Consider the following 25,890-nt stretch of genomic DNA (forward strand, 5'->3'; position numbering starts at 1 on the left):
CCGACAGCCATCCCTTCCAGCTTTCAGAGGGGGGAAAATAATCAATTCGATTTCGGAATAAAGCCTGAATGAGGCCCGTGAGCCGATCACTTCTCTTGCAATGCTTTAAGGTGTTTGGAAGATGTATTATTCATGTTAGAAGCGGTTTACAAGCGCTGCGAGCCCCACCGCCGGGCCGGCTTACCGCCGCCCGAGCCCCGCTGCCGTAACCCCCGCGCCGAGGCGTGTCGCCTGTCGCGATCGCTATCGCGAAGTGCTGTCGCGAGCGATGGTACTGACACGCTCCCCCCGGGTCCCCCCGCGCCGTGCCCACAGCACGGCCCCGCCGCCGGCCGCCCCACGCCCCGGCCCCCCGGGAGGCGGCCTCTCCCCGCCCGCTCCGCCCGCGCTGACAGGCGGGCGCTGCGGAGGAAGGGGAGGGCGGCCGGCGGCCCCGGCCTCACATGACTGCTGCCGCGATGGACGGCGAGCCGCCCGCGGGCACCGGCACGGCTGGCACAGGTACGGGTACGGGGCGGCGGGTGCCCGCGGGCGGCTGGCGGGGCCGCGCCCCTGCCCTCCCGTGGGCGGCCCGGGCAGGGTGCGGGGCTCCTCGGGTGGGGTGGGCGCCGCTCCCCCCGCCAAAACCTGAGGTAAAAAGGCGCCGCCTCCCCCTCCTGCCCCCCGGAGCGGCGGGTGCGGGGCCGGCCTCGGCCCCCGGGGGGGCTGTCCCGCCGCCAGGACACGGCCGGCCTGCGGCGGTGCCCGCTTCGTGGCGGCGGGGGGTCCCCTCCCCTTGCGAGGGCGGCCTCTGCCCCGCGGTGGCAAACGGGGAGCGCCGGTGGAGTCGCCCGCCCGGGCGGTGTCGGTGTCCCGCGGCCGGTGGCGCCCCGGTGCCCGCCGGCCGCTCAGCTGCCCGCGGCGGGGGGCTCGGCCGGGGCCGTCCCTCGGCAGCGCCGTGGGCCGGGCGCTCCTGTGGGCGCCGGGGTGACTTGGCTTCGTCCCCCTGTTCCCCGCCCGCCGCAGCGGCCTCGGGGCACGGCACAGGGGCCGAGCGGGTCGGTGGGCGCCGCGGCAGCGAGCCCCGGGCGGGGTCCGCGGCCCCGCAGCGGCTGAGCCGGGACCGAGCGGGCAGGGCAGCGCCCAGCGCTGGGGCTTCGGGGAGGTGCAGGCGAGCCCGGGGTGCCCAAGCTCCCAGCAAACGCCGCCAGCGGTGGTTGTGAATTGAGAAGTGGAGGGAGCTCCTGGGAGAGTTAAGAAAACAACGTGGTAGGCTCCTAACAGTTAAACTGAGGGCAGCGGGATAATACAGCTCTTCCAAGTTCACTTAAAGTGGCTGAAGTTTCATACTGGCAGTTACTGCTCTGTGCAAAGTAGTTTGGTGTTTCCCCCCCTCTGTTTGGAAAGAAGAACTAATAGAGATTTCAAGTGGGTTATGCAGGGAAAGATGGTTTGCTTGGATTATATTCAGGATCCAATGTGAGTATGCTTTTGATAGGCCTGTGATGCTCCTGATGCAGATAATGCTTATAAATAAATTATTTTGGAATATTTCTGTCCAGGACTGATGTAAGATATTGGGATATTGAACAGCAGCCTTTGTGGAAAAAATGTCCTACTGTACCAAAGAGAGAGCTTGTTCAGGTATGTCTATTATGGATTTACCATCTGCTTCAGGAGCCTTGTAGAGATAAAACAGTTGTCTCTGAGTATTCTTGATCTGATTAACTTCCGCACTGATGATGGTGCTTCTGTAACTGTCTGATCTGCTCAGCTTTATTTAGAAAACTTGCCTTTCTTTGACAAAGATGATCTTGTGACCACTGAGAGAAGGTATCTAATGATCTTAGCAAAAGAAAAATAATGCTGTGAAAGCAGGAATGTGTTTATTTCTAGCATTGTGATGTTGGTTCAGTGATCCTGAAAGTTTCATGCCCATACGTAACTTTTTTTGGAGATTGGCATCTTGTCTGTGCATATTCTAGGAGGATCTACATCTCCTGAAGTAATGAGAGTCCTGACAGGGATCACTGATGCCCACCTGTGATGACATATGCAAATGCTGTCATTTTTATTTTGCAGGCTTAAAAGTATTTTAACATAATCAAGAGAGAAAAGAAAACTGATGATGTCCAGTGCATTAAAGTCAGTTTTGCAAAGTCGCTAGTATTGATTTATTTTTTTCTTTGCTTCCATTTGAATCTGTTTTTGCAATGATTGCAGGGAGCTAATCCAGGTGTGTTGGCTCAGGAGGGAGGGGGGTGTCTCCTTTTCTTTTAGTGGTAAATCTTTAACTGTCTGTGCAGCCTGTAGGAGGGCTCAGGAGGCAGAGCTGTACCAGTTACAGACAGTAGAATCTGCACATAACCACTCTGATTTTCCCAACAACCTTCGAGTTTTAGTGGCTTGGTGCAGACTGATGGAGAGAAATTTATCAGTCACATGTGGAACTGATACCAAAGGAGGGGAGCTTTGAGGATTGCTTTTCAACAGAATTTGAGATGTGAATGAGCTTGTTCTAACTAAAATGTTGAGAAGACCATTGGGAGACTGTAGTGTGTGGAGAGGCACACCATTTCTTAAATGCTGAGATGCTAAGATCAAGTGTAATTTAGAGGGTGAGAAATGTGTGAGGAAGATGAGAAGCAAAACAAAGTGATAAACAATTTCACAAAATGATAAACCATTTCTTCTGGTGGGATTTTCTTGACCTGCGTAAGGAAGGATGTTTGTGGAAACTTGGCAGCTCTGTAGTTAAGCTAAAATGCCTTTGTAAAAGTTTCCTGGAAAACAGTTGTATGTGTTAATGCTTGTTGGGTTACCTTTTTGGATGTGCATTTTTACACTTCCAACCTCTTTGTTAGAGCTGGGTGTGAAAAATGGTGGTTTAGCAATCTTCCATTGTGAGCTGGGAAACCACTCTGGTGAGGATTTGACTTTTTGTCTCTGTGTAGTCTTTGGGAACATTCCTCGAACTTTTCGCCCGTAATCCTGTTATTTCTTCAGTGAGTGTAGCTCCATATCACTTCATTGTGTTTGCTGCAGTTTGGGACTATGGTTCTGTGGCCGGCTTGTGAGTGGAATGTGTTCCTTGTATTCCCAGACTTGGGAAATCGCTTAATTAATCACTTGATCTAACAGCATAGTTAAAAGAACAGGGCACTAGACTTAAAGTTAGTTCTTTGTTCTGTCACACAGATTTACTGCGTGACGTTGGAAGGAGATAACGTGGTGTTGGAGTTTTTGTCTGCTGTAGTATGTGATTGCAATATTTTAAGAAGCAGTTGAGGTCTGCAGCTGTAGGGGAATGCAGAGATGCTAGTGCTTTTTAATGAATATGAAAAAAAGCTTAGTAGCCTCAGCTATTTTTCAGTTGTGCTATTACTTCTCTGTTTTGTCTTGGAAAGCACGAAGTGCTGAAGAGCAATCTTAAAATTAGAAACAGCCCCAAAATGATCACCAGACACCCCCCCCCCCCCGAAAACCATAACTACACCCAACACCTCAAAAACAATGGGGGGGGGGGAAATGACCAACCAAAAGAAAAAAAAAAAAAAAACCAGCTCAAAAAATCCCTGACCAGCTAGCATAGGATGCATATTTAACATCTGTGCTGAGAAAGATGCTTTTGGTTTTGTTTTGTTTTGTTTTTTAATGAGAAAAAAATGTTAGAGCCTGTTTTTCAACATCTAATTTTATGATAGTGTGTGTATTATTTTATCTTGTCTTGGTTTTTATTGGATAGCTTGTATTTACAAGTGAATTGTTTGGAGAGAGAAGGAAGGACACTATTGCACCATCTCTTAATTAGAGTGATGCTAAATATGATTGCTTTTCTTGTACATAGTCATTAAGGACACCTCTTCCGTGTTGAACGTGGATCTTTGTATCAGTTAGCTTTGTTAGATAAAATAGACTAATCCCTTTGTTGTGCTCCTTTCTAAATAAGAATTGCATGGTTTAAAATTCCTTAAAAAACCCAGACAGGTCCCATCCAGTTGTCTCAAAAAATATTTAAAGCTTTTAATAGGAAGAAAGTTTTGTTTGCTTTTTTTTTTTTTTTTTTCTGGTCAGACTTCTGTTTTTCTTTTCTCGTTTTTAGGGAATTTCAAATTATGTAAGAATTTTTAAAAAAAGCGGGGAAGGGAATCTGTCTGAAGTTGTAGTTGAAATCTGCACCAGTTTTTGGAGAGGTTGATGTGGACACTGAATTCTGGAATTACAGAGGAATGTGTTTGACACAATAAGGGGGAAAGGCATTTCCATAATTCCTGAGGCTTTTCATGAGAAGACAGAAAGGAAAGGGAAATGCTGATTAATGATATTTACATTGCTGCTTTAATATTCATGGCCAAGGAGTTTGTAGTGGAGCCCTCACTTTTGCCAGGGAGAAATCTGAGGTATCTGCGTACAAAACCAGTTGGTCCTCGTAGTCCCCTGTGTTTCCTGTGAGTTGGCTCACCTCTGCTCCACGTGGCTGTGGCCTGTGATGAGGAGGAAGAAATCTCGGCTGTTCTTCGTAAAGGCTTTGCTTCCTTTCAGACTCCTTTCTCCTTCTAGAAAATCTGTGACTAATGTAACAAGTAATGCTGTGGTGCTTCCCATTTCAGTGTGTCTAATAAATTTAGCTGATAGCAGCCATCTGTGAAAAGGAGATAGGGTCTCCAGATTTGGTTGGCAGAACTTAAGGAAGGGAGATCTGTGTTGTGATTTACCACCTACACTTCCAGTCCCTGCACTGCCCTTCTCTACTGTGTGTGCTTACTCTCCTGTAAAACCTGTGTGCAACTAACCAGACACTTGAAATTCTACTTTGCGCTTCATAAATGTGTGATTTTAGAAATGTTGATTGAAAAAGCTGGTAACTCTGTGGAGGGTAGATTGTAGTCGAGTTGTATGAATGGGAGTAATGAATGTTGGGTGCTAACTAAAGCGTGAAATGGCTGGTATAAAGTAGCGAAGGTTTCTGTTTGGTTGTTCTCTGGGTGAGTTTCTCAACCCCTTTCAGTCCAAAGGCTACCTGACTTGTTACCGAAAAACCAACAAAAGAAGTATAATGCAGTGTTTTCATAGTTGTTTTCTTTTGCAACCAAACAAAAATTAGGCCATGCTTTGAATGCTTCTTTAAACTTTTATTTCTTGTTATCTTGTTGGTTCTTGTTTGGATACGTATGCATGTATATAATCTTGCTCACTTTTATATCAAATTGTTTTCAGTTGCACCAGGCTACTTCCTGGTATCTTAACTGACAACAGATTGAGAAAATCTGCAGTAACAAAAGCCTAACTTGCACAAAAAAAGCCTATTTTTATTTTATCTGCTTCCCTGTGTTCCAGGGGACCATTCCATACCTCATTTCTGTATTCACTTGCTGCTCTAAGTATATAAACTTTACGAGATGATGATCTGCTGAAACCAAAGGGAATGTTTTCAAAATTAGCCGTTCTCCAGCAGAGAGTGCGTGATGGGAAGCATTAAGTGTTTTGTTACAATGTGTGTAAATCCTTTTGCTGGTTGAACACAGGAGCTCATACCAATGAGTTCCCACTATTATCCACCATTCCTGGCCAGGGCTCTTGAGGCTGTTCCTGAATTGACTCTTTACTAAGTAGAATGGAAAATGGGCTGAAGAATAGTTTCAGTAGATATTGCTCTGTAGGGTTAGTGTTAACACCGTGATAAGCTTTTCCTAAAACAGGTTAACAGCTGTTCCAAAGTGATTTTGTTCTGTTCTCAGACCACTGTTTGAGGGTGTAAATTCACTGTGAGTAGCAGTCTTGTTGATATGGAACATGCTGAGATTATTAATTAAAGAGTAATTATTCAGACTTGTTTGTGTGGTTGTTTGATTTGTATGATTTCACACAGTTAGGCAAGGTTGAGATGTAAAGAAGCTACAAAATATTTCAGGAGGAGCCAAGTGTGTGAACTGCTGATAAAGAGAAGGTATCTCCTGTGGGTGAATTTTAGAAAGCAAATTTAGGGAATAAATTGATGAAAAATTGGTGAAGTATTACAAATGCAAAGAGCAACACGACTGAATTTTCACAGGAATGTTGAGTCTTGTCTGGATCCCTCTGTGGGGCTTCGCTCTGTAGTTGTCTTACAGGGTAATGTGGGTTTGGATCACTGTAATGAATCTGAGGGTCCTTCTCAACATCAGCGTGGTTGATCATGCTGCAGGTTCCAGGACTTAGAGGTGAAATACTGAAGGATTCGTGGTTCATCCTATACCTCTCTTCCCCTGCTACCTGTCTTTTGCCACCAGGAGTTTCAGTAGTTTACCAGCTGGTGCTGAGCCCCAGTTCAGGGAACTGTTTGTGCTGTGAAAGCCCTGCTTTGTTGGTTGGCCAGCAGAAAGACACAAAGCAGGGAGAGTGAACCAACAGGCAGGAGCGTTGTGTTAGCACAGATCGGCGCTGCTCTTGGGGAAATAGGTGGGCTGCGTTTTGGCTAGCCCCTCTTTGGGAGGCTAGCTCACAGTGACTGCCTTGGCAGCCTGAGCCAGTGGTTTAACATCACGGAGGACTGTGGAATTCTCTGTGTGCGCTGAAGGAGTAACAAAATCGCCTGTGTCATGTTGCATTTCACTGGTGTGTCTTGAGCAATTAAACCCAAGAATTACGAGGGTGTGTACCCAGAGAACCGCTGCTCAGAAGAGCGAGGCTGTCTCAGGCTTTCCATAGTTCTTTTTGTTTGTATTTTTTACACTTCCTCATGATAGTGTGGTTTGTTATACCTTGCTGCCCTGTAAAAGGTCAGGTGGGCAAGGTTTTTTCTACACTAGAAAATCTTTTGCCTTGCTGTCTCTATTCTGCGTTTTCTTTCTTCCTTCTCAGTTCAGCATCTATCTGAAAAGTGGCCATCCAGATAAGTTATCACTTTATCCAGCAGTATCCCTTGTCAACATTGAATTAGCTTGCGTTATCTTACCACAAATTTCTGGCAGGTAGCTGGAACATTTTAGAAGCTGCTGTGTAGGTGGGGTTAGCAGGTGATACATTATTAGTCCATTAAAGCAGAGGTGTTAAGACTTGCTTCTCTGAGTCACATTAGCAAGAATCTGAAGCCTGATGAGACATGTGGGATAAGGTCATTTGTCCTGGATTTGGTTTGGTTTCCTTAAGCCATTTTATGCAACCAAAACCCAAGTGTCTGTTCTGAAGCTGTGTATCTGGGGAATTGGAGATTACCTGTTTTTTCCATTTATTAGGGCCTGCAACACATGAAGGAGCAGGTGGGAAATCCTTATCAGGAGGAGGCCCGGGCTTTCAAGTTAAGGTTATGAGTTCTTATCTTCCCCGAGTTAATCTGTTAACACAATTACCAACTTTCAGAACTACATATCAAGGCTTAAAGAAATGGTTCTTGCTTCTATAGTGTTACTGTCTTCCTGTGACCTAAACATTTTAAATATATCTAAGAAGGGGTGTGCGTTCTGTACAGTGGCAAAGAAAGGGTGATGAATACTGCCTAGCTTTTCTAGGTAATTTTTCATCAGTGGATTTAACTTGCTTTGTAACAGAACTTTCTTGCAGTATCCCTCTTAAACATAGACAGAGAGGAAGCAATCCACCTGTTCCAGACTGGAGAACAGAACTCAGGTATGAGTTGAATAGATTCCAGGGTTATGTCCACATTTTTCATCCTGATTTTTATGTGTGAAATGGGTAGGAAAAAAAGGGATTGCTTTGAAAAACAATGTAAGCTTAGTTTACAGTTGTATAATGTGGTTATGAAGTCAAGTTGAGATAATGGGCTGCAGTCAGTCATTCGATAAGAGAGTACTCTGAATCATCATCTTTGCCCCTTCTTTAATGTTGTTTGTCCTCTAGTGCCATATTCTTAAGAGCCGTCTTTTTTCACTTTTCTTTCTGGCTGAGAATCAGTTTGAATCTCTGTCCAAAGTTGTCCAGCTATGGTTGAATTCACTGTCAAAAGCTGTTTGTTTGTTAGCTACAAGCAGTGGAATAGGTGTATTTGAAAGATTTTGCCAGAGCTTGCTGTGACTGAGGAATTGTTGGGTTGGTAGCCCTTATTAGGAACCTTTTTCCCCTGCTCTTGAACTTAAGCATATTGACATAGTAAATTATTGTAATTCACACCCACTCTAGCATACTGTTGTAGAGTTTAATAAAATCATGTCAGATGAATTGTCTCCTTCCTTTGTAATGACATGTAAAATTAATGTATTAAATTTTGCAGCACTGTAAAATAACACATTTTCTTTCCTTCCATGAGTTGTTCTAGGCAGGATCCAAAAGTGCTGAGCTAGGGTTTCGTTCATTTTGGCAGATCCTGCTGTGGTGGGAGCTGGGCAGACAGGAAACGCAGGCCTCTTAGCTGATTCACAGAACAAATTCGGCCTGTGATGATTCTTCTGCTTAGCAGAGATGTCTTTCTGACTCGGTGTAATTGGTGGTGCTCCTGGGTGTTGTGAAGAGGGAGGTACCAATGTTGAACGTGTGCGAGGTAGCATCGCCTCCCAGGGGAGTGGTTTGACTGTTCTGGTTGTGTTGCACCACCGTGGGCATGCTGAGCAAGGGAACAGAATATTTTTAAGGCTACTGCTTTTACTTTATCTTATCAAGTCTATTGGGCTGTGTTTCCCTTTTTGTCTTTTAGATTTGGCAAAGCCTCCAGTAAATGAACCGAGGGAACCGGAACAGTTTCTAATGCAGGCACCCCAGGGAAATCCACTGCTGCTTTCCCACACCCTACAAGAACTATTGAGCAAGGATAGTGTGCAGGTGGAGCTTATACCTGAGAAGAAGGGTCTTTTTCTGAAACATGTGGAATATGAGGTTTCCAGCAAGGTAATGTGACCAAGCATTGTTTTTAATGAGAATGTGTCTTCTTAAGAATGTCTGTGCAGCTGCTGTTGGCAAAGTCTTGACTAATTTGATAGATGTGTTGTGTGAGGCTGGTTTTGAGTAGGCCAGTTGTGTGGGCTTAATGCAGTAGCACTATGCTTTCTTGACATGGGCTTCTGCAGTATGGAGCATCTTCTGACTGAGGTGTGATGGATTGTCTGCTAGTTTACTCGCTTGAAACCTGAGCTCTGTACAAAAGCAGATGTGTAACACTGAAAGCCAAATGTTTTTGTAACGGATTGGTGTAGATGACTGGATATTTCAAACTGTTTTGCACTGGTGAAGAAACTGTATTGGGAGTGCTAAACTAAAATCCTTTATCAGCAGAAAAGGTCCTGCAAATCCTTCTGCAGAGTCTAGGCCACTTCCAGTTTACTTGCCCTCATCCTGACCTGTAGGTTTCTCTCTTTGGTATAAGAAAGAATTGAAGATGATATATCTTTTCCTACTTATAGAGTGGGCAATGAAATAGCTCTCCAGTAGCTTTTGTGTGTTTTTTCAAGAAGGAAATGTCATCTTCGAAGTAGACCATGAGCAATTTGCATATCCCAGGCCACCAAAACATCAGTTGTTGAGTAGTGCTCAAACTGTTGTAGTCACTGTTGTACATACTCAGTGACATGTTTGGGTCTCTTGTCTGTAGTGGCGTTTGGGGCTTTGGATGTTTTAGACTGACAAACTTACAGATGTTTGTGGCAGTTCTGAGGGGGAAAGGGCAGACACACTGAATGCTTCTGTGGGCTTTCTAGGACTTGGTGTTTATTTTTGCCTGTGATTTCAGGGCACAGGACTCGGTGACCCTGGTTGTCTCTCTGCGTTTTGAATTTAGGAACCCATTACCAGTTCCTTTCAGTTGCTGCCATCTCTCCTGCACTTGTAGCTGTAGAATGATACTTCCTCAAAAAGAAGCATAGCTTGGCCTTGAGCTTCATCTGAGATCTGCAACACAAATCAACATCCAATTTCAGAGCAGACAGAGGGCGGCCCTGTGGGCTGTGTGCATTGTGTTCCAGTTAGATGCTTCATTTTTGAAAATTGGTAGTGCCACCATAAGTGGTGGATGATATGCAATGCAAGTGTAGTGAGAATGAATGGTGTTGTGTAGTCCTTATTAGCTCCAGTAGTTAAATCTGTAGTAATAATGTGGGAGGTTGTGGGTTATTTCTTTATTTATTATTTTTAAAGGATTTCTACTGAAGTGTCTTGTTCTAGTTGCTACCTAACTCCTTTTGGAATGAAAAAACAGTTTCTTTGGCCTTTTCTATATATTGATCTAAGAAATGCAGAGTGAAGGACTAAGGTTTTAAGGGAACTTTCAATCTTTGTTTATAGATCTAACATCAGCAAGAGGTGTCTCTCTTGTGAGGTTCATTTAAAACATCAGTCATTTGGGCTAATACTTAACGTGCCACCTCTGGATTTGAAACTGATTTAGAGCTCAGGGATTTGCAGTACTTCTGCAGAAAAGAGCTGTCCAGAGCACTTTAAGAGTGTCAGCACTGTACCTAAATGTTCTGTCTAATTTGGAAGACCAGAGAGTTTGAGGGAGTAATGGTATGTAACCACAGCAGATTTAAGGATATTTGTTACTTCTTGGGAAACCTCTTCCTCTCCATTTTGTAGTCTCTTTCATCTTGTGTGTGAATGAAATATTACTTCACTGAAAATCTTATGCTCCATAGAACTGTATTGGTGGGTTGACCCTGGGCTGGATACCAGGTGCCCACCACAGTTGCTCTACCACTCCCCTCCTCAGCTGAACAGGGGAGAGAAAACAATGGAAGGGCCGTGGGTCAAGATAAGGACAGGGAGAGATCACTCACCAGTTACTGTCACCGGCAAAATAGATGCGATTCAGGGAAATTAGTTTAATTTTATTACCAGTTAAATCAGAGTAAGATAAGGAGAAATAAAACCAAATATTAAAGTGCCTTCCCCCCACTCCTCCCTTCTTCCCAGGCTCAGCCTCACCCCATTTTCTCTCCCTGCTCCCTGCCAGTGGCGCAGGGGAACGGGGAATGGGGGTTGCAGTCAGCTCATCACTCCTTGTCTCTGCTGCTCCTTCCTCCGCAGGGGGAGGGTCCTCACACCCTTCCCCTGCCCCAGCCTGGGTCCCATCCGTGGGGTGCAGCCCTTCAGGAACAGGCTGCTCCAGCCTGGGCCCCCGCGGGGTCACAAGCCCGGCCAGCAAACCTGCTCCAGCCTGGGCCTCTCTCCATGAGCCCACGGGTCCTGCCAGGAGCTGCTCCAGCGTGGGCTTCCCATGGGGTCACAGCCTCCTTCGGGCGCCCACCTGCTCCGGCACGGGGTCCTCCATGGGCTGCAGGTGGGGATCTGCCCCCCCTCCAGCCCCCCCCCCCCCCCCCCCGTTAACCTCCCCGGGCTGGGGGCACAGCTTGCCTCTCCATGGGCTTCCCTCGGGCTGCCAGGGAATCCCTGCTCCGACGCCTGGAGACCCCCGGCCTCCTCCTGCGCTGCCCTGGGGGTGCAGGGCTGCTGCTCTCACATACTCTCACTCCCTTCTCTGGCTGCAGTTGCTGTTGCTGCCCAGTTTTCTTCCTCCTCCTTAGATCTGTTGTCCCAGAGGTGCTGCCACCATTGCTGATGGGGCTCAGCCTTGGCCAGCGGTGAGTCCATCTTGGAGCTGGCTGGCCTTGGCTCCATCGGACATGGAGGAAGCTTCTAGCAGCTTCTCACAGAAGCCACCCCTGTAGCCTCCCTGCTACCAAAACCTTGCCACACAAACCCAGTATACTTGTAGTTAGAAGAATGCCATCTCTATTCATAATCACAAGGTAGCTGCCTTTGGAGTCTTCTCTCACCTTCCCACCACAAGACCTCTGAAGACAAATACATCCTTTCTGCAGTCTGGGTGTGTTTTCTTTCTTTTCTTCGTTTTGTTTTTAGTGCAGCTGATTGCAAAAAAAAACCCAAAATACAGAAATACTGCTGACTGTCCAAGCCTGTGTATTGATTTATTCTCCCTCTTTTCTTAATTGCAGAGATTCAAATGTTCAGTCTACAGGCGATACAATGATTTTGTGGTGTTCCATGAGATGCTGCTTCAGAAGTTCCCATATCGTATGGTGCCAGCACTTCCACCAAAGAGGATGCTGGGAGGTAAACCTGGGTCTTTCTTTTGACTAGAGGGGTCACTGTGCAGGTGTGATCAAGGTGATAACTGTTGAAGAGAAATGTTTAAAGACTGAAAGTCTTTGCTTCTGCTTGGCTCAGAAAACAGCTTTGAGGTTATGATACACAATTTGGAGGTGTGAATTAATGCCACCCTAGAAATTCCCTATAGGTAAGATATTAACGTAAAATTTCAGTGGAGCTTCTTTCCATGGAAGTTCGGATGTAATCTTTTTTGGTAAGATTTGAGGCATAGTTTTGCACAAGAGCATGGCAGAGTTGTAGGTACTGTTTTTTAGGAAAATAGCTTACAATGATCAGTGCTGCAGTGCTACCAGTGCAGAATTGCTACCATACTGTTGAACAGCTGTAGTATGTATTGTAGCATGTTGTTTTGTGAAGTGTTCAGAATAGAAAAGATTTGTGGAAATCTCCTTGTTTTTCTATAGCAACAGAAAATAGAGATTAAAAAAAATATTAAAAATCTATATGAAAAGGCCTAAAACTGCAGAGGAGCTGATTGTGTAAAACCAACAAAATTGCTTCTCCAGTGAGAGCCTACTTGATCCTGTTGAGTTAATGTTGGGGTTTGACCTCACACACGCCTAAAAAGGACTAGTGAACAGTGGTGAGAAGTGAACAGCTTCAGCACTGCCTGTAACAGTATCACCTTGCACAGCAGCATGACCATGCAGGCTGTGGAATTACGCTTTCTCAATTTATGTGTAAAAAGGCATCTGGCAGATAAACCGACTGCCTTAAAAGAGCGATCAAACTTCTGGTTTTCCTGTTCTAAAATGAGCTTGTTGATTGGCTTAGGATAACCAGAAGCTAAAAACTGAGGCTGGAATCAGAGTGTCAGTTCACTCAAGTATATTTTAGCTGTTAGAATAGGAACCAATGAAGTATCTCAAGACTTGAAAGCATGTTAAAGCTCCTTCAGGTGTGTTTTTTCAGTAATCTGAAATATTGATACTGGTTTTAAACATCTATTATTTCAAATGTTGCATAACTGTAAAAAATCCTGTCTTGCTTTATACTTTATCTGTGAAAGAACAAGCCTTTCACTGTCTGGTCTTCCACTCATGCTGCTAAACTTACCTTGTTCCAATAAACAATCAATGTTAGTCAAGGAGTCCATGTATTGCTGCAGTAAAGGGGAATCAGTAAACAGTGCGCAGAGCTGTGTGTGTAGTGAATGGGAACAAAGAAAAGTAACAGTGCTGAAAAGCTTCACTGTTCATATATTCTTATGATGGAACATAAATTGTGAAGACCTTTTTTCTGGGGTTGCAAAAACATGTCTGTTGAATTTGATCTGATTCAGTGTTCTCAGCCAGAATTTCCAGAATTTCCACTTCATGCAACACTTGTAAGCAAAGTCACTTTCTCTGATTAATCTCAGTGGAGAGAGGATGATTGGAAGAAGCTACCAATATATATCATTCATCAGTCGCTGTTATTTCCTTGCATTGCCGGTGTGTTGATATTTCTGTGCATTCACTGGTGCGTTTCTTCCCACAGATATTGTATGTTGAAGAAAAAACTGATAGGATTAGTTCCCAAACTGTGCTAGGAGTACAGTCCTTAATACAGTCCAAAACTGTGTTAAGGCAGAGTGATGATTGCCTTTAGTTCAGTGACTCTGCATATAGAAAAGTTGTGTAAGTGGTCTTGATAGAAACTACGAACAGGAGAAAGGAAATGGAATGGGTAGTTATTATTTCCGAACGGGTTAATAGACTGACAAATTGAACTGAAGGGCACAGGTTTTGATGAATTAATATAGGTGTGTGACTCTTGTGGCCTCCGTGGACCCAGAGCTGGATGGGCAAAGCTACACACTTTATATTCTCTTTATGCTTCTCTACTAAGTTACACTATTATTTTCATGATGGTCTGCTTTCATCCATCTGTCATCTGCTCTTCTCATTTTCGAGGATAGCAGCAAACTGAGGCAGATCTTGTAGGAAGTGTGTAGATGACATCAGAAATCTCCATGTAGGCTACAAAGCAAAATCAAGATCTGCAACCCTAATGACAGAAAAATCATTTGACGGGTGATACTGTACTAAGGGTTGTTATAGAGCAGGGGTCCTCAAACTACGGCCCATGGGCTGGATACGGCCCCCCAGGGTCCTCAATCCAGCCCCCGGTATTTACAGACCCACCCCCACCCTGCCACCGGGGGTTGGGGGGGGAAACCAAGCAGCCGCAGATGACTCCCTGCCACTTCATCCACATGCCGGCCCCCTGTTTAAAAGGTTTGAGGACCCCTGTTATAGAGGGTCCATGCAGCTGCAAAACCTAACTTAAAACTGAGGCAAAAGACTAATACCCATTCATGATATGAGAATGTTGTCATGGATAAGAGCATTCCTTTAATTTCATTCTGTGCTGCTTTCTTTCCCTTCAATCTTATTTTAGTGTAAATGTTCATCTTTCCTGAAAAACTCCAGCAATTTTGATTTACTGCCTTACTGCAGTGTGGCCAGATTGAAATTCTTCCTGTTTCAGAACGATGAGTGGAACTTTTTTAGTTTGACGAGTAAGGACTCTGGATGGATATACTGCAGATTGCTGTGCTGGTCTTCCAAAGTACTTTTTGACATCTTGTATGAAAAAGATGGGTACTGATCTTGAAAAAGACAACTGAAAAAAACCCCTTTATTCTCCTAGCCCCAAAATGCTTAAAAGCATGGAGTAGGGACAGATGAAGGTACAGCACACTGAAGCTAGTTTTTCAGCATAGTGAGCAAAAACCCCATAATAATTTCTGGGATGATCACCTTGAAAGTGGCAGTGATCTTTGCGGTGGTAAGAAGGCAGTGGGTTGTGCCCACGAGTACGAAACAGACTGAGATCCCCTCTGGGGACCACCTGTGGAATTGATGCAGAGGAAGAAGAATCTTTGTATGCCCACAGTTTGTAAGTGGAGCCTTCAGGCTTTAGACTCGGTTGTTCATCCTGCTTTCCTGACCCACCTGTGGAAGTAACTACACATAGATTTGTATGCTGGATTTCAGTAAGATATAAAGAACCACTTGAAGAAGGATTTGTTCTGGAGGTCAGTGCAAAAGTTCTGTTTTAGGGAGCTGACAGACTATAGGTAACCAACCATTCTTTGGTTTTGTTGCAGTGCTTTAGCAAGGGTTATAAGCACAAGGAAATTATTGGACTGCGTGCTTTCTTCTCCTGAGCAGCTATAATGATGTGGTGCATCAATTAAAATTTAATGTTTCTTCTTGTAGCTGATCGAGAATTCATAGAATCTAGGAGGAGAGCGCTGAAGCGTTTTATAAACCTGGTGGCTCGACATCCCCCTTTCTCAGAAGATGTGCTCTTGAAACTCTTCTTGTCATTCAGTGGCTCAGTGAGTACTTGTTAGCAATAGCCTTGGGTTTGCATATCTCTGTAACTGCTTCGCTGGGCAGAGTTCAGAATGGCTTTTGACCTACAGATTGTTGCTTCTTGTGATGAGAATTTTCTCTCAGTAAGTATTTCTACAGCTGGAAAGTGAAAGGTAATTTCACTCAAGGCCAGGAGTACAGTATTTTGAAAATGATAACTGTTCTTAGGGGAATATGTATAATGCTTTTTCTTAAATTAAATATAACCTGGGTAAAGCTGTATCTGCTAAGTTGTGCCTTATTGTTGCTATATGTCCTAGACCTGTGTGAACTGCTGTGCATTACTTAGTTCTTTCATGCTCATTTGATTCTGTATCTTCTCCAGGATGTACAGAATAAGCTAAGAGAGTTGGTCCAGGGAGTAGGAGATGAATTTATGACTTGCAGATTAGCAACCCAGGCCAAGGTATGTATGTGAATTTCTTGCAAAATATTGTTCCAGTTTCAGTGGTGCTCTCCTCCAGGTGGATCAGTTATGGCATTTGTTGAGTGATGGAGACCTTAGGTAGGAGACAGTTGTTTCTGAAGTTTGAAGGACTTTAAAACTTGTATTTTTATCAAAAAGATCAAATAAATGTTTGCCTCTTAAGGGCCTGACATTTCTGGCTAAATGCTGGTACATGAATATGACGGAGATTACATAATGAATCCTGCTCAGAACATGTTTCTTGGCGATTACTTGTACTTGCATAACAAACTCACTCACATACTGTACAATTTAAAAGCTAATATCTAGATTGATGTCTTCCCCGTGTATTCATGCCCTCATTCTGTCTGTCGTCGTCTCCCTGTGGGAGGGTAATTTGGACTGTTATAGAGAAGTTAGTTAAGTTCTCCGTATATCTTTTTATCCCAGTGATTAGTGCTGTGGTGATTTTTAAATAGACATTCGCTGTGTTCATTGGGCAATTTTAAAGCAAGTGGTTGTTCAGGTTCCTGCAATACTAGCAGAAGGTTTTGCAACTGGAGCTTAATTCAGGCTTTTACCAGTGATACACAGGTCAAAAAGAGCTGAACTTTCAGTACATGCTTGACTTTGCCGAGCTGGCAGTTACTAGTAGCGTCAGATCAGAACCTGTGAGCTTGAAACCTCACAAACTCCATTTTAACTGCATAGTAGAATCACGGAGTTTGCCAAATCTCTACACCTGGTATTTGAATCTCATTCTGCCTCTGCAAATTAGGAGTATTTGTATGACATCTGACTTGGACACCTCAATCGTGAAGCTAATCTGTTCAGGGTTGTTACAGCATGGCATGAGAGAGCGTGCGCGAGAGGGAAACCTGTCTCTCTTCTGACTATATGGTATGCCCACCGTTAACATATGTGAATGTGCATCTGATTTGTCCACTATTAATCTCTCTTGTGTTTCTTTAGGACTTCCTTCCAGCTGACATACAAGCCCAGTTTGCTGCCAGCAGGGAGCTCATCAGAAATATTTATAATAGCTTCTATAAGCTTCGGGACCGTGCGGAGAGGATAGCTTCTCGAGCCATTGATAATGCCTCAGATCTTCTCATATTTGGAAAGGAGCTAAGGTAGGTTGGCAGGAAGAGGATTTGCTATTGTGAACTTTTCTGCTGTTCTTTCACAACTGAAAACTGTTTTAAGGTTTACCTGCAAATAGTCTGGTAAGAATGGGCATTTCAATGTATGTTGTAGGTCATAATAAAATTTTTCCTACTATAAAAGAAGAAGTTGCATGCTTTCCACTAAGGTTATGTTCCATAGAGAAAGAGGAAAGAAAATACAATACCTTGACATTCAGGTGCTGGTTTTAGTGTTTTTTTCCCCCAGTATATACACAGCTCTGTATTTGTGATTGTGCAGTAGTAGCTTAGCACTGCACGCTATTTAAACAGATTTTAAACTCTGAACGGCTCTCTGCAAATAAGTGTATCTGCTTAGTGGAATTTGTCTCCTAGATTTGAATACTACTTATCTCCTCCTAGTGCTTTGGGCTCAGACACTACACCGCTTCCTTCCTGGGCTGCATTGAATAATAGCACATGGGGGACCCTGAAACAAGCCTTGAAGGGTCTGTCTGTTGAATTTGCACTTCTGGCAGATAAGGCTGTGCAGCAGGTGAGTTCTTTACTTTTTCCTTTTTTTTCCTTCTTTTTGTAAAACAAAGCGAGCACATTGCTGTCTTTCATCTTGAATCATGAGCTCTGTGGACATAGGCACTCTAAAGAGTTGAAAGGAAAATAGTAGTCCAAACTCACATCCTCAGCCACCAGCCCGCTTGTTCAAGCTTGTTCATTCTTCAAATGAAGAACCTGGACTGTGTTTAAGTTGGGGAAAAAATATAATGGGCAAGAGAAAGGAGGGAAAAGCCTGCTTTCTATTTTTATTCCAAATGGTTATTGGACAGGTTAAGTTGTACTACTGTACTGAGCTGTCCAGAAGTCCTGCATTCTGTTTTATTAATCTGCTACAGAGAATCTGAAAGAACTAATTTCTGAATCAAATTTTGGCATTCATGTTCTTAAACATTACATGGGAGTCTTTCAGACAGAAGCATCATGTTCCTGTGTAAGTGTGCAGTGTGATAATGACTGTTAAAATAATGTGAGAGCATGACAGTCTGGAAAGGAAAAGTAATAGTGATAGTTTCTTCTTCACTTCATCTCATTGTGTTAAAATACTCAGCATGCTTTTATAGATCCGTCAGACCAGGTCTTTTTCTCCAGAGTTTATGCTCTGGAGAGCTCTTTTGATACAGGAGAAAAGACAGATTTTGTAAAATAAAAAAAAACAAGTAGTGAAATTTGGCTTGGTGTCTCATCTCTGACTTCTGATGCATGAACTGTTATGGGGAACATGCAGGCATTTATAACTTTAATGGACTAGTTACCTGGTAAGATAACTACAAGATGAAAGATTGGAGGAATCTGCAAAAGCAAGAAATTCCAGGCAGAGTGAGCCAAAAGAAACTGACACACAGGACTGTGAAACTAACTCTTCTTGTTAGAATGATCAGTCAGTTGGAAAAGCTGTTCCTGCTCCAGTCAGATCTTTGTTCTGCTTGCTGAAGACTTAACATGCCAGTGCAATCTGAAAGATTTTTGATGTGCTTGTGTAAGTGTTGATATGCCCTTGAGAATACAGTGGAGGGCTTGCATGGTGTAAGGATGTGAACTGTGATGTTGATTCTTGCCGGGCTTACATAAAATGTACTTTTTTCCTTGTTTTCTAGGGTAAACAGGAAGAGAATGATGTGGTGGAGAAGCTGAACCTTTTCCTGGATTTACTCCAGTCCTATAAAGTGAGCTCTGCTGTTCTTCTGCCAATGAGAAAGTTGTTTAGCGCAAGCTTGTGCTCTTTAGAGGGTGTAACGCCAACTGGATGGAAAACTGTCTGGGAGGCCAGTTCAGAGGCAAACTGGGCATCTGGCAGAGGGAGGGGAGTGGCTGTTGGCCGTAGCTAGCTCTGTAGCCTTAGTGATCAGCTCATCTTGTGACAAGAACTTGCAAACAGCAAATGCTGTAAGGAATTTAAAAATATGACTGCTTGAACTATATGGATCAGCTAACCTTTTTTTCAGATTTGGCTGCTTTTGAGTCAAAGCAGTGAATTAGATCACTAGGGGTTTGTTCATGGAGGCGTGAGCTCAGTTACAAATGAAAGAATTTCTGTTAATATTAATCTTCTCGTCAAAGGCACTTTTCTTTAGAAGCACCTACTGAAACTGTATGTGGCAGCCTCTCCTGCCATTCCCAGGCCTGGATGGGACACTGGCAAGCAAATAGGACACTGGCAAGCTCTTACCACAGTTAATTGCAAGCACTTAATATTGAGAAGGAAGCAAGAGATAAGAGGCCTGATAAGATCCAAAATGTTGGCAGAAGTGATGCTTCAGATTGCCTCTTAAGCTCGCTGGTCTGGGTCCAAGCAGTTTTGTTTCTTGAATTCTTAACTGCCAACATTTTTTGACCCTCTTGAAAGCAAAGAAACAAAAATCAACAGCATAGAAATTACGTAAAGTGTGACTATGCGTTTGTGTTCCTGACGTACTTGGCTTGTGTGCTTGCTGTCTCTTAGCTTCCACTATGTACCTCTTTTTTTCCTTTTCCTGTAAAGGACCTGTGTGAAAGACATGAGAAGGGGGTATTGCACAAGCACCAGCGAGCCTTGCATAAGTACAGCATGATGAAGAAGCAGATGATGAGTGCCACTGTGCAGAACAAAGAACCAGAATCTGTGGAGCAATTGGAGTCTCGGATTGTGGAGGTAGGGGAGGTGCCTGGGACAGCAAAGGGCAGTACTGGACTCCTGTAATGGTGCCACTGTGTAGCTCGGCCGTATTTGCAGAAAGCCATTAGACTGAAAGGGTAACTTGTGCTTTGGGTAATATGAGCTACCTGCTGTGCTGCATGGAAAATGCGTTTGTTTTCCGCAACACTTACTACTACTGGCTCTTTGGCAACATGTCATTTGCAGGAGCTGTGGAAAGCAATAGTCTGCAGGATGGGAAGTGCAGTTGTTGCCATATCAAATGGGTTTAGGAACTGCTTTTTTAGGGGTTTGGTATGTGCTTGAATTGCTAGTATGGTGAGGAATGCTGTTTTCTCCTGCTGCAAGTGAACCTCCTTGGCACCCTCTTCCTGGCAACGTATTTCACAGAGTTTCTGTTCTTTCAGCAAGAAAATGCTATCCTAACCATGGAGCTGCGGAATTACTTCTCTCTCTATTGCCTGCATCAGGAGACACAGCTTATCCACATCTATCTGCCTCTCACGTCTCACATTTTGGGGGCCTTTGTCAACTCCCAGATCCAGGGTCACAAAGAGGTGAGTTCTTCTGGACTGTATTCTTTTTCCCAAATTACAAATGAGAATTTGAATGTGTTTGCTAGGTGAATCTGTTTTTTGTTATGCTGCACAGAAATTATAGGACAAGGAACAGCTTCCTGGGTTTTGCTGGAAATTCAAGAGCTCCCTTTTATTAACCCCTAAATAGGACCTTCAGCATTCCCATATATAGACTTTCTTACGTTCATTATATTAGAAAAGTCTCTTCCCCTTCAGCTCCCTTCTTTCCCTTCAGTGAAGGAGCTTGACCAAGGTATGGGAAATTCCTTAGCCTGCATGCTCAGTAAAACGTTCAGAGCACTGCATTGTAGCACCAGTCTGAAAGGGACAATCTGGGTCCACTGGACTTTCCCAAAGCACTTCAGCAAATTTGTGTTGTGTTTTTGAATACACTGAAAGTACTGCTAAAATGGTGTGGTGAGATGATGGCCTTCTGTGTTGTCATACCTGTCTTCTCTCATTTTCTACTCACAGATGAGTAAAGTTTGGAATGAATTGAAGCCGAAGCTAAGCTGCCTCTTCGTGGGATCTAGCAGTATGCCAACTCCACCATTGTCACCTCCAGAGGGAAACTTCTTCTCCAATTAATGCTCTGAGCATCTAGCATGGAGCAAGAAGTGCAGTCAATGAAGGGGTGGGACCTCTACCTCCAAATGTTAGAATGAATCCTCCAAACAGCTTTTTTTTTTTTTTTTTTTAAATACTGCTGCTTTGAGCTGCTCTCCAATTTAGACAGACTGGATTTGGGGCAGAACATACCGATACAAAGACAGTCTCTTAATTTTTAAATACTCTAGGGCAGAGCTGATGTTCATCCTGCAGACACTCTTCATGGGGTCAGGATGTGACCTGGTGCAGTGAGCGCTGTGGTGTTGTAGCTGATGCCTCTGCATCTTGTACTAACAGTCCTTGGATGTTTATCTGCACACACGCTGACACATCTCTGAAGTGCTGAGATGAACAGGATATCTGAAGCACTTGTTTGTAGTAGAGATGGATTGCCTTTTAAGCTAGGGAGATCCTGTGTTAGGGACATGCGTGCATAAGGAAAGCTGAAAGCCATCCCCCACCTCATTGATAGGTGTATGGATTTGATTTCTTCCTGCTAGACCTTAGCACAGAATACATGAATGGCGTGGTTGGATTCGTAACCCAGCTGGGCAGGGGTCAGCGCTGCTGTGTGATGGTAATTTTCTCAGCAGGGCTAGGCGGACTGTGCTGTCAGTGTGTTTCAGTTCACAGTGGCAGGACAGCCTAGGCACTTGCTTGTATTTTCCAGTTTGGGGCCAAAGACAACTCGGTTCAGGAACTCAGAGGAGTTTGCCTGGCATAAATGAGAAAATAATTGAATAAAACACTGCTTAATTGTAAACCACTGCCACTATACGAGCAGAACAGCTACAAGGTAGCTTGTTTATTTTCTTCTGGGGGTTTTGACATCCATCTGTTGAGTAGCTGTTCAGGACTATTGGAGAGCTGCTGAGCCTAAGGCTGGTGTTTTCTTTGGTCTAGTATCAGGTGAAGTATCCTGTTACGCCAGCAGGCTGGGACACAATGCTGATAAAGTTCATCAGTACTTATCAGGATGTTACTGTCATTCTTTTTTCTGGCTGTGGGTAGCATTGGAGTGTGTTTGTGAAGAAGGGAAGACAATGAAGTGACCGTTCTCTAACTCAAAATAGCAGGGTCCTTGGTAATGGGGTTTTCAGAACAATTTGTGACTCTGATAAAGGGACTAAACATTGTCCATGTTTCACTTTGTATCTCTGGTGACTTTCCCTTAGAGGTAAAGGGTAGGGGGAGGAGAACTTGCATGTTATGTTACCTTAGGGGAAATTGTGCATATCCTCCAGACAAGCCGATAACAAGAGAACTGCAAGTGTATGCAGCAAAACTCTGCATGAACAGGACCCCCCTGAACTTAACTTCTCTGGGGTCGAAATAGCTGCCAAAGGGGAATTTGAGACTTGGCTTCTTAGCGTTTTCTTTGAGCGGGTAAAAAGGAAGCACGTTAACAAGGATGAGTGCTCACTGTCAAACTGGAACCATTACAGTATTTTCCCATTGAGGAACTTCCCTATTAGCAGGAAATATATTTAAATCATCCAATCACAAAAGCTTTTTTTCTTTTTAATTTAGAAAATTCAATGCAGCATGAAGCTGCTCTTAGTCCAGGTGAAAATTATGGGTTAGTTCCTTCAGCTAGGAGCAAGATAAGAAGTTTCTTGCCCAGTTTCATGAGACTGTCATAACCATTACACATACCCTTCAAAATGTGGTAACGTGCATTTATGTGGGTGAATTTCTTGGGTGTTGAGCCTTGAAGAGTATGTAGGGTATCTTGTTTAACAGCCTTGCTGAGAATGTATTATTAAGAGCTTTTTATAGCAATTTAAATGGTAACTCTCTTCTGAGTCTTGCCTCACTGTGTATTGGCCTTGTCCAGCGAGAGAGATTAACTGCAAATGGCTGTGACAGATCTGATTCTCTCTCCTGAAGATTTCCAAAGCGATGCAGAAGAGATTCTGCTCACAAGCTCAAGAGCAAACTGGCTGGGGAGGGAGATGTTTCTACAGTGCAGTAACAAGATACTGTCTCAAGAACGGCACAAAAGGTTTTTCTGCCTGACCTTGTCTTGATTAGGAAGATAGATTGTGGTGTGGAAAGTGTGTCACCCTGTTTTTAAATGCTCTTTGCTCCTAGCACCTTTAGAAGGTGCTGACTGGTTATGGCCTGTCACTTGGTTAGTCTTGGTACCCATCCTCACCACATCAGGCAAGCAAGGCTAAATGAGGGAACAGCCAGACTGAAAATACTGTTATGTTTTGGGGCAAGATCTGGTATCTGTATGATGGATCTTCTGTGTAGTTTGGCTGGCTGGGGTAGGTGACTGGGCTATGTTCTGTAGGAGCATTTGCAAAGCATTAGCCCGAATGGAACTTCGTACTTCTCATATGTAGAAAAAAAGTTTCAGTTTTGGGCTTTATTTAAAAACAAAAAACCAGAAAAACACCAAAACCACATTTGGGCTTTAAACTAACTCCTCTTTCCTGTTCTGCTTCAAAGCAAGAATTCTGCAGTCCAAATGCGGAGACTGTAACAACGATAAACAGAGACCACATGACCTATAAGAAACTGGAATTATGTTGTTTTGAGAGAACACCCATTCCTCTGTTGTCAGCCCTTGCCTCTTTGAGGAGAGCAGTTTTGGGGATGAGGTTTTCTTGTCTTGGTTTTACTCTGTTCAAGTAGTATTTTGAGAACGGAGGCCTAGTATTCTCAAAGCTGATACAGCTAACAGCACTTTCAGAGTTCATTTCATACTGAACTGTCAAGCTTCTGTCTCATTCCTAAGTACATGGATGTGCTATTTCACACAACCAGTAGTTTGCAAACGTTATTTTTGGGAGACTAGTCAGTGTGCAAATAGCACTGTGATGTTTACCTCCATATGTGAGGGATTTCCTTAGTGGTTTTGTTCTGTTTAGTGTAGGGATCTGTCAAGACTCGGAGAGCAGCATCAAGTACAGCTTCCTTCCTCTAGAGGAAAGCAGCAGGGAATCAATCGAGATGACTTCAGTTGTCAGTCTCCCCTAGTCAGTGTAGGGGAAACAGTTCTAGTTACCTCCATGCTATTGCCTTCTGCAGCGAACAGCCTAGCTATACGCAAGGGTGAGAACAAGACTTAATGCGAGCTGGTTCTGTTGCTGGTGGCTGGGTAGACTGCAATAAACACTAAGCAAACCAGAAGAGCAATTGAAGAGTGTGTGCTGCCTATCCAAGAACTGATGCTCCTCCAAGATGTAGCGCCAAAGAGTTAATGTGCCTTCTTGAATGGAAGCTTTCTGTGTATTGCTTAAAGTCACAGGGACTTTCATGTGTGCAAAATAGTAACGGTAGAAAAGGCCTCTAATTGTTCTGTCAGTGTCAAATCTGTCATGGACATACCTGGGCACTAAACAGCCGAGAACCTGAACTTTGCCTGAAAATTATTTTATCAAAAGGGCTATATGCTTTTGGCACTCCTGAGATCTCCTCTGCTTCAAGCTGTAAAGTAGCAATATACAGGCTTTTTGACCAGTATTGTGTGTTGAAAGGCTTTCCAAACTATATTTACAGTACAACCTTAATCTTTGATCCTTCTTTCTCTCTCCTTCCATCTTCCTTACAAGTTGCTTCTCCTAAGTTGTAACATATTTTCAACAGTGCCTTGCTGCATCCCAGTGCTTTTACTCTTCTACTTTGCTAATGCAAGGGTGTAATTCCTGCACTTTGTAACAGGCTAATTTACAATTTTCAGTTTGAGCTGTTTCCTAAAAGACAAAGATCACCAGCTGGGGACAGAACTTACTTAAAACATGCCAATCTCCATAGCTGCAGCAGGTTCACTACTCTGGCACAAGCTAGAAGTCAGTGCTGGTGAAAGCATCTTCATAAAGGGATTGAAGTGACTGCAGAAGAGGGGATAGCAAACAGAAGTGCAAGCCTGAGCCGCACTTATTCTTTTTCTGCCTGAACTCCTGGAGGAACAGAAGGTAATTTGCTCCCTCACCATGCAATGTACAGTTTCTACCAGGAAATAGATCAAGATAATGAAACAGGTATCGGCTGCCAGTCATTCACTTTCCTACCACACAGTAAGCTCTTACGCCCTGTTACAAGCTACCTATCACCTTGTGCTTATTTTCTCTCCTCTACTTGCCTTGAAGCCAGAAACCCTTACTGCTATGTCAGAAGCAGAGGTGAGTATCAAAACCCCTAAGCAGCACAAAAGGAAAAGAAAGATTCTAAGGTGTTAGCTCGAAGTCTGAGCTGTGGCTGACTGAGCATATGAAGAAGGGCATTTTTGAGTGGTATAAATTATTCAGAACTGCTGGAGGGAGACAAGAAGAAACTATCTTGTTCAGAGGGTGTGAATTTTGCCTGCCTGGAATATCCTGTATCTTTGCTTTGCTCAAATAGCCTTATGTATGAAGCACTTTATCCAAATGCAGGAATTAAAGAACTATTACTACAACTGGTAGACTGGAAATGTTTACAGATCCTATATTACATTCCAAGATTCTATCTGTAAGTGTTATATGTGTTTGTAAAAGTGTTTAAAACAAAAAAAACAAAACAAAACTTGTGTAAGAAGTTACATATGTGATGTGTTATTTCTAACAGTTTGATTAAGCTTTTGCTGCCCAGTGTGCTGTGTTGGGCTGACCTGAATGCTGAACAGGTCACCTGCTACCAACACGTGACAAAGCTTGCAGCTATAGGTGGTGGCACTTTGCAGCATGGACTTGCTGAAAGTTGATTTTGTTCAACATAATTTTTACCTGAAATGCTCAAAACGGTTCAAGGTCAGGACAGGATCTGCAAGAGCGAAAGCAGGGCTTGAGTAGGGCTGTACATCTACCACTGACTTTTGTTTTCTTAACTCCTACAACCTTATACTGTGTTCAGCTGGAGCATCCTGAAGGAATCTCTACCTCAACTTTTTTTTAAAAGGCTTTCACAGCACTGGCCGAGCCTCACCTTGGCCCTGAAAGTAATGCTGAATAGGGAACTGTATAGAAACTGGCAGAGAAGATAATTGATTGTGCTGCATCACAGTCCACTTAATCTTTCTGTGAAAGAAAGCCAACTTCTGAAAGGCCCTTAAACAGTCTAGAAGGTAGCCAGCTGCTTACAA

At 43.7% G+C, this 25,890-nt stretch overlaps 1 protein-coding gene across 3 annotated transcripts in view; it reads left to right on the forward strand.

Moving 5' to 3' along the window:
- The window catches only part of SNX8 (sorting nexin 8), a 29,047-nt gene extending 3,712 nt beyond the window's left edge, over nucleotides 1-25,335 (forward strand). Inside the window, exons 1-12 of one of the 3 annotated variants that reach the window (XM_037386812.1) lie at nucleotides 395-501; nucleotides 1,542-1,623; nucleotides 8,606-8,796; nucleotides 11,856-11,973; nucleotides 15,237-15,358; nucleotides 15,721-15,801; nucleotides 16,774-16,934; nucleotides 17,349-17,481; nucleotides 18,596-18,664; nucleotides 19,480-19,629; nucleotides 20,040-20,189; nucleotides 20,685-25,335. In XM_037386812.1, the coding sequence (XP_037242709.1) occupies nucleotides 1,590-1,623; nucleotides 8,606-8,796; nucleotides 11,856-11,973; nucleotides 15,237-15,358; nucleotides 15,721-15,801; nucleotides 16,774-16,934; nucleotides 17,349-17,481; nucleotides 18,596-18,664; nucleotides 19,480-19,629; nucleotides 20,040-20,189; nucleotides 20,685-20,798 (1,323 nt within the window). In that variant the 5' untranslated portion in view covers nucleotides 395-501; nucleotides 1,542-1,589 and the 3' untranslated portion in view covers nucleotides 20,799-25,335. Of the gene's footprint in view, nucleotides 1-394; nucleotides 502-1,541; nucleotides 1,624-8,605; nucleotides 8,797-11,855; nucleotides 11,974-15,236; nucleotides 15,359-15,720; nucleotides 15,802-16,773; nucleotides 16,935-17,348; nucleotides 17,482-18,595; nucleotides 18,665-19,479; nucleotides 19,630-20,039; nucleotides 20,190-20,684 lie in introns of those variants that run through there. The other 2 variants (XM_037386810.1, XM_037386811.1) reach the window with 2 other exon arrangements.
- The last annotated feature ends 555 nt before the right edge of the window (nucleotides 25,336-25,890 follow it).

Source organism: Falco rusticolus, chromosome 4, assembly GCF_015220075.1.
Source record: "Falco rusticolus isolate bFalRus1 chromosome 4, bFalRus1.pri, whole genome shotgun sequence".
Classification (NCBI taxonomy): Eukaryota; Metazoa; Chordata; class Aves; order Falconiformes; family Falconidae; genus Falco; species Falco rusticolus.